Source organism: Microcebus murinus, chromosome 5, assembly GCF_040939455.1.
Source record: "Microcebus murinus isolate Inina chromosome 5, M.murinus_Inina_mat1.0, whole genome shotgun sequence".
NCBI lineage: Eukaryota > Metazoa > Chordata > Mammalia > Primates > Cheirogaleidae > Microcebus > Microcebus murinus.
The window spans coordinates 8826436-8841233 of record NC_134108.1 but is presented as its reverse complement, the minus strand read 5'-3'; the positions used below and the strand labels follow the sequence as shown (position 1 = coordinate 8841233).

Below are 14798 nucleotides of genomic sequence, written 5' to 3'. Positions count from 1 at the left end.
TCTCCAGGGGTGGCTGTCATTCAGGCTGCCTCTGGAGCTAGGGCAGGTGTGAGCGCAAATGCCTTCTTCGCATGAAGAAATCAATAGAGCAACGTGGGTGGCCTTGCCCCTGGCGGGCATCAAGAGGACAGTCCTCGATGCCGTGGGTGTTCAGCCATGCCCTTTAGAAGGAGCGGTACTGCTTCTCCCCGGTCCAGCCTCAGAGACACCTGAGATGGAGCTGTCGGATGGGAGGGTAGAGTGTCTGAGAGGAAACGAAACGCGGAGGGCTGCGCTGCGGCTTGCGAGAGAAGCCCCGAGTTGACGTGGAATAGACAGAGCCCTCGCCTCCTGGGCCCGCTTGGCTTCTGAGAAGGCACATGCAGGGCGAGTGAGGACGGCTCACACCTGTGGCCGTGGCAGTGGGCTCACGGGGTGTGGCATCTGGGCAGTGGGCAGGATACTGCCCCTAGGAGCCTGTCGTGGGACTCGAGGCTGCCCTGCTGCCAGGGAAGGGGGGACATTCGCAGCTTCCAACCCTGCTGACGTGTCTTAAAGTGAGGAATTAAAGACTTGTCTCTCCGTGGCTGGGTGACCTAGGGGCTCTGGTTTTCAGCGTCAGTCTTTACTCTGTGTGGCTCTTTGATAGTTTCCCAAGGAGGCGCACCTACGCTCTAAAGTATTTCAGTGTCTCTCGAGTCTGGAAAATACACCTTGGCGGCGGTTTATCGAATGTCCCAAGCAGGCGTTGGGTGCCTGTCCCCTGCCCTCGCCAGCAGGAAGGGGCTGTTCCTGCAGAGCCTTGAGCTGCCCTGCGGCGGGTCCCCTGCTATAGGCAGCTTGAGTGCGCAGACCCTGGGCTGACACGCGTGTTTGGAAAAGACCGTCTTCCTCACGACCCGCCGTGTCCTGCAGATGACACGGACCTGGTGGAGCTAAAGCAGGAGCTGGACGCAGTCGGGGATTTCCGCCACCGCTCTCCCAGCAGGTCTCTGTCGGTCCCCAGTAGGCCCCGGCCACCTCACCCACCACAGAGACCCCCCCCTCCAAGTAAGACTCTGCTTGCTTTCGGCTGACCCCGATGCCTGCTGGGAGCGATTGCCTAGTCCCTGCTGCTGAACACGTGGCTGCAAATCTGCTTCTCCCGGCCTCTGAGTGCCCACAACGCTTCTCCCCCATGGGCTGCCTTTTGTCTGAAATCCAGGGCGTGTTTGGCGTTGGAGATCCTTGTGCTTCTCGTGGCAAACGACAGGATTGCTTCCAGAGCTGCTCTCCAGCCCGTGTCTGCGCTTCTGCTGCTGCTCTCAGCTGGGGCCTCGTGGCGTGGGGCCGGGGACCACCGTGCTGGAGCGGCTTGTCTAGCTGTGCAGTCAGGCGCCTCCCTCCTTGGCGGCCGCCCAGCCCTCCCTCTGCTTATTAGGATCTAGTAATCCCAGGTCCCTAACCTGAAGGTGACCCGGGTCACCCTCTGCCATCCGAGGAGTCTTGTTTACCAATGTTCCTCAGACTTGGAGAACAAGCTCTGCCCCAGCCCGGCTCCCATAGCGTCGTGGTCTTCTTCTTGCTCCGCAAACAATGCCACGCCATCAGACTTTGCTTAATAACCTGCAAATAAACTCATGATATGCTTCTGACCAGCCTCCATGTTACTGCTACGGTTTACTTCTCCCCCACCACAAGGTGACCATCAGACTTAGATTTGCCTAAGCCGGCACTTTCAGAATAGGGTTCATCGTGGCTTGCATCACAAGCCAGAAGCACGAGACGTTTTAAGCATGTTTTGCTTTTCTGAGCTTATACTCAGAAAAAAAAAAATATATATATATATATAGAATTAAAATATAAAAATAGAATTTATAAACCATCTATTGTGGACATTTTACGAAAATAGAGAACTATAAAGAAGAATGAAATTTGAAAATTCACTTGACTACCTACAGATAATAGTTATTAACCAAAAGACTTCTAGTCTTTTTCCAGTTAGATATGTCCATGGCTACATACAATTTTTATTATAAACTTGATGTCCGTTTTGCTTAGTAGTCTTTCTTTCATTTATTGTGTCATATCTTCTGTGTCGTTAAATGTTCTAAAACGATTCAAGTATAACATGGCTGCAAGTATAATTTAACATAATTTGTTCCCCTGCTTTGGGATTTGGTTTTTTTTTTTCCTTTAATTATTTTTTATTTTTCCCCACAAAATGTTTTAAAAATCTGGTCCTAATAATACTAATGTTTTAAACCGTTTAAAAATCAGTTGGTTTTTATATCAAATTTGGAGCCCGCAGGATGTTAGATTAAAATTGGCATCCAAATAATGCTGCTCTGGAGCACGGGCTGCACCGCCAGGCAGAGCGTGAGAGAGTCGCAGGACTCCGTGGATCCTCGGGCCCCGCCTGCTGGGCATCCAGCCCGCCCGCCTCCCGCACCTGCCGTCCGCCCGGCGCCACCAGCTTGCTCGGCCTTCTCGCCCTGGCAGGGAAGTCGTGGCTTCACTGAGACTGAGATTCTGCTCTCGTTGGTTTTTACAGCCGGGTTGCTGGTGAAAAAGTCGGCTTCAGACGCATCCATCTCCTCCGGCACCCACGGGCAGTATTCAATTTTGCAGACGGCGAAACTCCTGCCGGGAGCCCCGCAGCAACCGGTGAGTCTCTCCGCATTCAGCGCAGAGTCAAACAGGTGGCGTTTCGAGCCCAGCAGGTTTGCCTCGGGACAGTGCAGGATCGCCTCTTTTCAGTGAATAAATAGATTTATGTCTCTTTTCTACCTACCCACCACCTCCTCCCCCAAACCCCATAGCTCTTAGTAGCAGGTCCTTTGTAGGGCTTTTAGATGGTTGTGCAGAGTGTTCCAGAGAAAATCACTTTTGATGAAAAAATCCCCAGTGTCCCTGCCAGGGGGGACTGCTAGTTCTACACCCATCTGTGTCTCTCCCCTCCGATTCTTGCCTTTGCCCTGGGTACACGGAGCGGCGGTCGGTAGGAGAAACTCAGATCCGTCATCTTGAGAAGATGATGATGGTTCTGGCGTAAAGCTGGTTGACAGAAGAGACTAAAAAGAGACTTAGATTCCCCTACAACCTAAGTTACAAAGTAGGGGAACACAAGAAAGAGTAATCATCATTTGGGGTTGTGGGGGTGGAGGGTTCCAGAGGGTTCTGCGAGCTGCTGGTTCAGAGTGTGGGTGGAGGCCAGTGGAACGGGGTGGGCCAAGAAGCCGCTGCTGGGGGACAGCTGCGCCCCACGATGCCACTTGACAGGCTGGAGGGCAGGGCCTGGCCCGGTGCTCGGGCAGCCACGGCAGGTGGCGGGGTTCACTCGATGCCAGTGGTTTACAGGTACCAAGGGGGCTTGTCAAGGACGACCCTGATGCTGGGTGAACAGGTGGGAAAAGCACTTGTAAGGAAACACGTATCTGAAAGGTGCTTTAATGGCTCAGCCAGACCGCGGAAGGAGTGGCCTCTGATTCTGCCCTCTGGCTTCTACCTGGTTACTGACATGGATGGTTTGTCCACACACAAAAACCTGCAGCCACCTGGTGTGGGAGACGAGGGCCGTGGGTTCTCGGTATCACGGCATCCCGCATTCCTCCTCCGGGACGCGAGTGCCCCTGGGGGACAGAGGGGGGAGGGCTGCGGCGCAGATGGGAGTTTGTTTTCTCGCCATCTGAGAGCGCTCTGGGAGGTCCTCGCTGGGCACGGGCCGGCAGGTGGTGGCGTGCGCGGGAGGCTGTTCCCCGCCTGTGCTAACTGACCTCTCCCCCTGCTCTGTCCGCAAGCCCAAGGCTAGGACCGGGATAAGTAAGCCTTACAACGTGAAGCAGATCAAAACCACCAACGCGCAGGAGGCGGAGGCAGCGATTCGGTGTCTGCTGGAAGCCAAAGGAGGTGGGTGCTCTCTTGGGCTCTTCTCCGTGGCTAAGGAGAAACAACGGGTCTCTGACAGCGGTCTAGAACATAATTTTTTTTTCATGTTTCTGGAGGCAGTATTAAATAAAAGTACCCTTTGGCAACATTTTATATAATGACTAAGATTTATTGTCCATTTAAAATTGTATATTCAAAATTCAGTAAATATATAAAAATAATCCTGGGATTCTTAAGCAACATTTAAGGGAAAGACTAAAATAAACAAAAATGAATTTTAAAAAAGGTGAATGCAGCAGGCACTGGGTCATTATGCCGGCTCTGTGAAAAAGAGGCAGTTAACATGTGCGCCCTTATTTCAGGCACTAAATCTACCTTTTAAATCACCAGCAAGAGTGAATAAATTCTTTACTGTCAGGCAGGGAGGGAGCTCTTCACCACCCCACTGCCTTGCTGGTGTTTTGTTCTTCTCTTAACCCGTGTTAACCACCCTCATTTAAAATCATTCATTCAAAATCACTGATAACTAACGAGTTTTGCCTTCGTTCCAGAATCTGTTTTCCTCAGGGAAGATCATGCCCTTCAAAAGGACACACGCAATCATAGGCGTCTAATTTGCTTTTAGCCAGTGTATTAACTTCTTTGGAATTCTCCAATAGTATTTAAGGTGGGCGTGAGTTAAGAGGTTGCTAAACACTGTTGGAGGATAATACTGCCACAAATGGTTTTTTTTTTTTAATAAAAAAAAAATAACTAAAACTATGGATGTAACAGCCCAAGTGTCCATCAACTGATAAATGGATAGATATAGATGGGCAAAATCGGGTACATCACACAATGGAGCACTGCTTAGCTCTAACAATAAAAAGAAGGCAGTGCGTAAACATGCTACGTCACAGTGAACCTTGAAAACATTATTATAAGTGAAACCAAGAAAATATAAAAGGCCACATATCCTATGATCCTGTTTTTATGAAGTGTCCAGAATAACCATACCCACAGAGTCAGAAAGTTACTAGTGGTTTCCAGAGAGTGGAAGGAGGAGGGAATGGGAGTTACTGTTAATGAGAATAGGGTTTCTTCTTGGAGTAATGAAAATGTTCTGGAATTAGATAGTGGTAATAGTTATACAACTTTGTAAACATACTAAAAAACACTAATAGTACCTTAAAATTGGTGAATCTCAAGGCATGTGAATTATGTCTCAGTAAAGCTGTTTTAAAACAAACAACAACAAAAAATCCTGGAGATGTAGATGTTAGTACTGGTTTGAAATCTACCCACACTCCCAGCTTAACATTCTCTTGGTTGTGGGCCCAGTGAGATTTTGATGCGTTTCGGATCATCTCCGCTGAGAAAGGTTTGCCTGCGATCTAAGGGCCCCACTGACCCCCTCCCAGACCCCCACGGGCCCTAATCACCGCCCCACCGCAAGCAGCAGAACCTGGGGCCAAACCTAGCCGATCGGTCCTGACACTCCTTAAAGATTTTTTTCTAGAAAAAAGGAAATCCATTGAATTAGTTAATTATCCTTAGGACGTAGATTGTCTGAAGGGTAAATCACCCAGTGGAGTGCCTCATCCTTTACACGTCAGCCATTCGATTTCACGTTTCAGGTGCCCCAGAAGAAGCCCTGCATGCCATGGCCTTGAGGGACAAGGGATCCTCCGCGCTGGAGCCCACAGCAGCGGCGGCCAAGCCGGAGACTCCCCAGGTCCCCCCACTCCTGCCCCGGCGGCCCGCGCCCAGAGTTCCGGCCATCAAGAAGCCAACCTTGAGAAGGACAGGAAAGGTAAAAACCTGGTGGCCTAAACCTCTTCCCGCTAAGTTGCTGGAAGGTCTTGTTAGATAAGAACTGCATCTCACAGCAAAATCCAGGTGACTGGTCTCTCCGTACACATGGTGGCACCAGACAAGCTGCATCTTTGAGGGAAGGCTTGACAACCCCTCTCTCCCGCACATCCCTGCTGTGGCCTTGCTCTGGCTGAGCCGCACAACAGGAGTTTGCTGTCTTTCTGCAGATTCTCCTTGTGACAAGAACAGCTCGGAGGTCTTACACTTCCTAAATGTTCTGCGTCCCCAGAGGGAACCGCTGTGGGATGCATTTCCCCACGTGTCCCAGTATTGCCCGTCTGTGTGTGGTCCGTGTTGTGTGCACATGATTTCACATGTGCAGGTTTTCTTGGCTTTAGGAGAACAATAGCTGACTCCCAGCTAAGCAGTCTCGACAGGCTGCAGGTGGCCTCGGGCTGCTGGAGGTTGCGCAGCTTTCCTCGCCACTTTTCTTGCAGATCGTCTTTTGCTCTCGCTCTCAAGCTTCTCGGCCTTGCTTACTGCTGCAAAGACATGAGTTTGTAAGGACAGTAGCAGCCCAAAGACTGGCACCTATAGACACATCAGGATCTTCCGTTTGATCTCGGTGGTAGTGGCGGACCCTCGGTAATCCTTGTCTGCTGCTTGCCCGCCTCGGCCCCTCGCTCCCGACGGAGCTGGCCTCGGGTTTTCTGGGTTGCTTTTCTGTCCCACTGTGGGTTATTTCCATCTGTCCATTTGCCATGCCTTGTACAAAATGGACCTTTCCCTCCTTATCCCATTCAGACGCTCCTCGACTTACATCCCAGTAAGCCTGTCGTAAGCTGAAAATATTGTTAAGTTGGAGATGCATTTGATCCACCTTACTGAACACCGTAGCTCAGCCTAGCCTACCCCAGATGTGCTCAGAACACTTATCTTGCCTACAGGTGGGCAGAAGCATCTCACACAAAGCCTATTTTATAATAATAATGAAAGATCCAAATTTGAAGTATGCTTTTCTACTGAACGTGTATTGCATTTGCACCCTCTTAAAATTCAGAAATCATTAAGTCAAATCATGCTAAGTCGGGGACTGTCTGTTTTGTCTTTTTTTTTTTAAAAGCCAGGAGCAGAAATGGATTCATTTTTCCAGCCTGCCACATAGGAGTTAGAGTAAAAGGCTATTGGGGAAGGGATTATTTTTTATAGTTTGTTTTCTAAAGAACCGAAGGAAATATTAAAATGGCGATGTTTAACTACTGTCCTGATAGCCATTCCTATACAAAAGCTTCATTTTTTTCTGTGCAGTTGTTTTGGGTGTGGGGGGGGGTGTGTAAAATTTGAATCATAACCAAGGAAGTGCAGTCCCTGCATAAAATTTTCCATTCTTCTGTATTTAAATACAAAAGATTCAAGGATAAAGTATATCCATTAGTGCTTCAATTAGCTTAATGCGGTAACATGTTACTTCCCCCTGGCATGGTACAGTCTGTGTAATTATCAGGCCACGCTGCATCCTTAAAGAATGTTTTTCAAAGAGGTTTGCTCTTAATAATGGAAGAGCATAACCCCATTTCCTAAAGTAACAAAACTTTGTCTTAAGTTCTTCACTGTGGCCCTGGTTTTAAAACTCCCACTCATCTCCTGTTGGACATGCTGGTGTGACCTGAACAGTGTGTGTGTTTCACCTGTGCTTTTCCTCACCTGGTCGTGTTTCAGCATCCCAGACATTCTCAAATCTCAAGTTTGCTAGAATGTCAGCTTAGTCTCATCTCTGTTCCTGCTCACCACTGAGTGTTCTCTGAGTCTCAGCTTCCCAAGTGTTGGCCGCTTAGTTACTCTCTCGGTCTTGCCTTTTCTCAGCCCCCGTCACCGGATGAACAGTTTGAGCCGCAGACTGTCCATTTTACAGTTGGGCCCCTGGAGACAAGCCTCGAAACCCCTCTTCTAGCCACAGTCCCTCGAGTCCCTCCTGTTCCCAAACCAAGAACATCTCAGCCTGGGAAAGGTGCAGAGAGGAGGCCAGACAGCGGGAAGCCAGCACCAGACGAAGCCCCTCCCATGGCGGGAGCCAGCGTGCTGCTGCCTCCGGAGGCTCCGTCCCTTGTGCCCAAGGTGCCCCCGAGGAGGAAGAAGTCAGCGCCTGCAGCCTTCCACCTGCAGGTCCTGCAGAGCAACAGCCAGCTTCTCCAGGGTCTCACTTGCAGTGGTGGCGCTGGCGGCAGCGGCTGTCCTTCTGGACCCCAGCCTGATGTGGGCGAGCTCTTTCCACCAGTGGATTTTCTTGGCACTTCACCTGCCACAAGCCCCGAAACTGATGGCACCAAAGTACTGAAGTCAGAGACAGCCTCCCTTCTTGGGGATTGTCAGGATCCCTTCTGGAGCCTTCTCCACCATCCGAAACTATTGAATAATGCCTGGCTCTCCAAGAGCTCTGACCCTTTGGACTCGGGGACCAGGAGCCCCGACAAGGCACACACAGACCCAGTGCAAGTCACTGCTTCAGCTGCTGAGGCGGAGCTGCCACCAGACCATGGGCAAAAAAACTTCAGTCACTGGGTGACAATCAGTGACAAAGACAAGAGGACGGTGTTGCAGGTGTTTGACCCACTGGCAAAAACATGACGGAGCCACTCAGAAGGCCACTCTCTTGTAGAATGTGTACCTTCTGCCTACTGGCATTACTTGACCGGGTCAAAAGAGACATCTATTTAAAGGCACACTGAAAAAACATTTGTGCATCTGTCACTCTTGTGTAGTTTACAAAAATTATGTCTCTTATTCAATAAGATTGTTATTCAGCCACCAAAATATGTTTTATTCAAGACTTACACATTTTACATTTCTTCTTAGGGGAATAGGAAAGTCCTTTTAAATTCAATGTGTGGCTTTTAAGAAAGAAAATCTAACTGTGATAGGACCCAAGAAGTTCTCTCCCACTGAATTCTAAATGATTGTTCGACATGTATGTGTACGTAGCGGGGATTTTTTGTTTTATTTGTATTTTGTATATTTGAAATAACTTTTTGGTGAGCCACTTGAAGGTTAATACATAAAATAAGGATTACATTGAAAGGGAAGTGGTAGCTGTCCTGGCCCACTTAAACAAGGTTAAAAAAAACTAGGGATGGAAGCAGCAAATAGGTCAACCAAACCACTAGACTATACATTCCCAGGAGCCCTGTGTTTAACTATGTACATGTACGTTAGGCTTCATTATGTGTGAATCCCGTGGGAGTTGGTGTCATAGAGTTTAGGTTCTAAAGTATATACCAGTAGCTTACCCTCAGCGTAAACTAGCCGAAGATTCCCGTCCCGAGTCTTAGACATTGCATGCCCTGTCAATTGCCACAGTCTTACGCCATGCTGTGCTACTTAAACCAATTTTTATCTACCATCTAGTCCTTATTAAATGAAACTTCAAGGATTCTTTTTCCCATTATATTCTATACCCCACAAAAGCACAAAGCGTGAAAACACGTGCTGGCACATGGCATTGATTCTCATTGTTAGAATGTGAAGAATGTTGGTTTTAGCCTGGTCTGCCTGGCTGTAGCTTCAGGAAGGAAAGTAGCACATGTCCCTGTATACAGGACCCCCCCCCCCCTTGCCCCAGGGAAGCATTTCTGGATTTGCTTGTCCATGTGTTTGTTCAGTTTATTTTTTTGCTTATATAATTTTCCTGCATGTTTTCAGCACCACTTCTCACCTATTCAGTAATTGAAAAAGACATTACCATACTGTTTTATATTTTAAAAGTAGTATTATAAGGTCTGGAATCCACTTGGAGCTGAATTCTTTTTGCTAATGAGTTCACTAGTAAGATCTCATCGTACCACCTGCCACCTTTAGGAGTCTTTCATGTCCGAGAATTGTACAGCAGTGATACCGTGTTACCCCTCACTGGGAAATCCTGTCCTAAGTGCTGAGGTTAGGATGGGGTAAGGATCATCTTGCCTGGGATAGACCACTTTCTCATCACCAATGAGACCTCCGGGACTTCAGAATTAGTTTTCACTGTCACTGTCAACATATATTGCAGATTACTTAAATCTGGGACTCAAAAACAAAACTACATGTAGCTTTCATCTGAAAACTGATAAAAGAAAAATGAATCAGTGACCCACTGAACTAAACAGATAATATGCATGGTTGACCAGTCATAAATGACAATATTTAGGTGATCAGGATGCTTTCAGTGACACTTAAGTACTTTATATAACTTTTCACCTCTAACAAACACAAGAAGTAAATAACATAATCCTTGAAACAGGGAAAGAAAGTAAGGTGAGCTTCTTCGAGAAGTTAAATGATTTGCCAGGATGCGCATTGCTACTAACAGGTATAATTAGAGATGAAATTGAAGAATTCTTTGTTCAAAATGCTCTTTTCCCTGTAACCTCTTTTCCCACCAAAAAGGAGCTGAATTTGAAAGCAGATATATGTAACAACCAATCAGAAAAGCAGGAGATAAGTAAGCTCCGCTCAGGGTTGCTTAATACAGTGCTGGGCCTAGGCCTAATTTTTAGGTTTCTTCTTTGTTCTAGATAGCAAATAAATGGTACAGAGAACAGAATTTCTGTTAAGATATCACGTAAGTAGCTCCTAAGAGTGTGACAGTAAGTATTAACACAGAGAATTGTGTTGACTTGAGGAAAGGTGGGTAACAAGAAAATTATGAGTAGTTTAAGAATTGAACAAAGAGGCCAGGCACAGTGGCTCACACCTGTAATCCTAGCATTCTGGAAGGCCGAGGGAGGATTACTTGAGGCCAGGAGTTCAAGACCAGCCTGAGCAAAAAAGAGACCCCATCTCTAATGCAAATAGAAAAATCAACTGGGCGTGGCGGCACACACCTATAGTCCCAGACCCTTGGGAGGGTAAGGCAGGAGGATCACTTGAGCCCAAAAGTTCAAGGTTGCCGTGAGCTATGACCAGGCCACTGCAGTCTAGCCCAGGTGACAGAGTGAGAGACCCTGTCCCAAAGAAAAATTGAACAAATATTATTTGATCATGGGTGTTCAAATTTGTCGAACAATATAGACTAGATTTTGAGTTGGTAATATTTGCAGTTCTCACACTAGAGTTCTCTTACAAAAAAGAAAAAAAAGGACATTCAATTGCCTTGTTTGTTTTTTAAATCAGTGCATACTACTTGGCAGGTTTCTCGCATTAGCAGAAGAGTTGCTTAAATAATCTTGACAGTTGGACAGCTGCAAACGTGGAGATTTCATTCTGTGTTGTTTTATTTTTAGTCTATCTTTGATGCTCCTATACAGGACTGTTTATCTTATCACTGCTGTCCTCTGATATGATACAGTTCACTGCAGAGTGTGTTAGGTGCAGTGGTTTTCAACTCAACATTGTCTCCGTGACCCCTGGAACAGCACAATCTTCTCAGTCGTCTTGTTGATTTCTTAAGCTTGTTCTAGTAAGTGACTAAAGCTAGGACATCCACCCAAGCAATTCCTATAAAAGTTTAAAGCTGAAGTTTAAGACACTTAATAACATTCTCCCTGGTGTGCATGTAAGTATATACAAAGTCATGTAGTGAAACATTCACTTTATAATGAAGTTATTGCATGGGAAGGAAAGCTGCAAAAATTATTTATTGGGGGACCAGGGATTAATAAAAACCTTGTAACATTTTTTGAAGTGATAATTTCTACTGAAGTTGTACATAATACCTATTAAATGTTTTTGTCTTTTTTTTCCCCCCTTAATTGGGCTTGTTTCCTTTCAGCTATGAAGACAACCATGGAATATCTTCTTTGACTAGCCTTCCACCCTAGATCACATGCAATTACTAGTTACTCCTCTGAGTTTTTCTTTTGGTTCATATTTTTAACCATCAAATTAAGTTGAAAAAGTAGAAAAGTAACCAGTTGGTTAAGAATTTGACTTGAATGCTGCTAGCAGGGATCATAGCCATAACATATATAATAACTTTATGCTACATTATCTGTAAGACTTGAGTAATGTTAGAATTCATTTTCAGTGGGATCTTATAGCAAACATATAAAAGCTTGAAATGCTAGCGTGGTTTGAGTACACTACCGCGTTTAGGCAGGAGAAAGGAGTGAACACTCCAAGTTCTGTCTAGATTTGTTCTAAGCTAACTAGTGCACAAAATATAGGTCATAAATGTTTTCTGATGATATTCTGGAATAATAATATATTGATATACTCAATAAATATGGCTAGTCCTTCCTGACCAGTAAGGAGTACTATATTGAATTCACAGCACTGGGACTTGGGGAGGAAGAAAACCACCAGTTGCAGAACCTTCCTTTCCAAAGGTAGTAGGGGAGATGAGTTTAAACTTCATTCTCACAGGGGCTTGTGTTGTTTGCCTGTATGGCACTGGGATAATGAGAGTACAAATGAGAGTAATTAACAGTTAACCCCTATAGGGAAGATTTGAGAGAAGAGTTTTAAGAATTCTTAATTATTTTTTAATTTTTTTAAGTTTATTTTTAGAGCAGTTTTGGGTTCACAGCAAAATTGAGCACAAGTAAAGCGTTCCCATCTACCCTGGCCCCAACACAGGCACAGCCGCCTCCACTATTGATGACCCCAGAGTGGTACATCTGTTAATAATTGATGAACCTACATTGATACATCGTTGTCCACAGTTTACATTAGGGTTCCCTCTTGGTGGTGTACATTCTATGGGTTTGGACAAACGTATCATGAGTGACACGTTATCTGCCATGGTAGAATCATACGGAAGAGTTTCACTGCCCTAAAAATCCTGTGTGCTACACCTGTTCTTCCCTCCCCCATCCCCCAATCCCTGGCAGCCGCTTACCTTTTTACTGTCTCCATGGTTTTGCCCTTTCCAGAATATCACAGAGTTGGAATCATACAATATGTAACCCTTTTAGATTGGCTTCTTTCATTTAGTAATAGGCATTTAGGTTTCTTCCATGTCTTTTCATGCTTGGTAGCTCATTTTTTTTTAGTGCTGAATAGTATTCCATTGTCTGGATGTACCACAGTTTATCATCCACTCATCTACTGAAAAACATCTTGGTTGCCTCCAACTTTTGGCAATTATAAACAAAGCTGCTTATAAACATCAATATGTGGGTTTTTGTGTGGACATAAATTTTCAGTTCACTTGGGTAAAGTATGATTGCTGGATCATACAGTAAGAGTATGTTTAGTTTTATAAGAAACTCAAACTGTTTTCCAAAGTGACTATACCATTTTGCATTCCCACCAGCAATGAATGAGAGTTCCTGTTGCTCCACATTTTGCCAGCATTTGGTGTTGTCAGTGTTTTTGGATTTTGGCCATTCTAATAGGTAGGTAGTGGTATCTTGTTTTAATTCGAAATTCCCTAATGACATGATATTTAATATGTTTTTGTATGCTTGTTTGCCATATGTGTATCTTCTTGGGTGAGGTATCTGTTTAGATCTTTGGCCCATTTTTTAATTGGGTTGTTCATTGACTTATTGTTGAGTTTTAAGAGTTCTCTGTACATTTTGAATAACAGTCCTTTATTAGATGTGTTTTGCAAATATTTTCTCCCAGTCTGTGGCATGTCTTCTCATTCTCTTGACATTGTCTTTTGCAGAACAGAAGAATTAAGAATTTGAAAAGTAACAAAGTTGATTTATATATGTAGAAAGGATGTTTGCTGATGGGGAAAGATCATTTCACAGGATTTTATTCTGTGGATAATAGAAGTAGTTGGTAGTAGAAATGCCTAAATAAATCTGTGTGGTAAAGTGGCTGAGATTACAGGTTTTGCCTGGGCCAACAGCAACTCTTCAAAGCATCTGGAACATAGTTTATAATTGATAGAAGGGGTCCAACACCCTCTTCTTGAGGGATAGTTATACTAGTACCATTTATTAAATAACAAACCATTGCTCTTATCTAGCCCAGGCAACAGAATGAGACTATCTCAAAAAAAAAAGAAGGAAGGAAGAGGAGTAAGGAAGGAAAACATCTTCTTTTAAAAATGTATTTAATATTAAGGTTTGCTTTGTGGCCATGTGCAGGATTGATTTTTGAAGCTGATTTCATCAATATGAAATATTTTTTAGTCGTCATAGCATATAAAATTTTGTGTTTGTGTATATGAAAGACAGATTCATTGAATGAATGTGTCAGTTCCACTACACCACATGGGAACTGGTCTTTCTGCAAGGCAGATCTGTGGGGTGGGTAGAGTCTCTAGTTCGAGCTCCAGTGTGATGGCCTCCCACTATCCCCACCAACATTCCTTTGATTTTTGTTGAATAAATGCTTCGCAATTTGTTGTAAGCCTTTTGTTTAATTTCTACAGACTCTGAATGATTGCTTTTGCTAATTTTGACCAGTTTAATAGCTCTCTGTCTGGGGCAGAGATTTCCCTGATCTCCTCATATGGCTGTTCAGAATTCCCACTCTGGGCTCTGTGTTCTGTGCCATTGGTCTACTTGTCTATCACTGTGGCAGTACAGCATTGGTCTTATTTAACTCTGATATCTGGCAGAACAAGCCCTCCCACCATATTCTTTTTCTTTAAGAGTATCTTGCGGCACGAGGATCACTTGAGGTCAGGAGTTTGACATCAGTATGAGCCAAGGGTAAGACCTGATCTCTACCAAAAAATAGAAAAAAGTAGCTGGGCATGGTGGCAACGCCTATAGTCCCAGCTACTCAGGAGGCTGAGAAAGGAGGATCGCTTGAGCCCAGGAGTTGGAGGTTGCAGTGAGCTACAATCACACCACTGCACTCTATCTGGGGTGATAGAGGGAGACTTTTTCTCAAAAAAAAAAAAAAAAAAAAAGGGATCTTGGCTATTCTTGACTATGCATTTTCACATAAATTTTTGAATTGATTCATCAAGTTCTATTTTTACAAAAACTTATTGGAATTTTTGACTGTTTTTGACTGGGATTGCATTGGACTAGAACAGACTTCTTTATATAATCTTCAGAGTCTTCAAAACATGGCATATTTCTCCATTTAAGGTCTTCACTGATGTTTCCCAAAGTTTTTAACTTGTTATAAAAATTTTCAAACATAGATTTAACAGTAATTAACATTTTGCTAGATCTGCTTTATATTTTTTCCTTTTGCTGAAATATTTTAAAGTAATTCTGTCATACTGTTTGACTCTGAAATACTTTCAATATGTATGTCCAAATAATATCATC

At 44.8% G+C, this 14798-nt stretch overlaps 1 protein-coding gene across 11 annotated transcripts in view; it reads left to right on the top strand.

The window, feature by feature from the left end:
- SYNJ2 (synaptojanin 2) overlaps positions 1–13573 on the top strand; it is a 90824-nt gene extending 77251 nt beyond the window's left edge. For 4 of the 11 annotated variants that reach the window (XM_076002835.1, XM_076002833.1, XM_076002834.1 and 1 more), the window contains exons 23-27: positions 895–1029; positions 2513–2625; positions 3759–3867; positions 5463–5638; positions 7504–13573. In XM_076002835.1, coding sequence (XP_075858950.1) covers positions 895–1029; positions 2513–2625; positions 3759–3867; positions 5463–5638; positions 7504–8265 — 1295 coding nt within the window. In that variant the 3' untranslated portion in view covers positions 8266–13573. Of the gene's footprint in view, positions 1–894; positions 1030–1183; positions 1777–2512; positions 2626–3758; positions 3868–5462; positions 5639–6137; positions 6286–7503 lie in introns of those variants that run through there. The other 7 variants (XM_076002839.1, XM_076002837.1, XM_076002841.1 and 4 more) reach the window with 4 other exon arrangements.
- The last annotated feature ends 1225 nt before the right edge of the window (positions 13574–14798 follow it).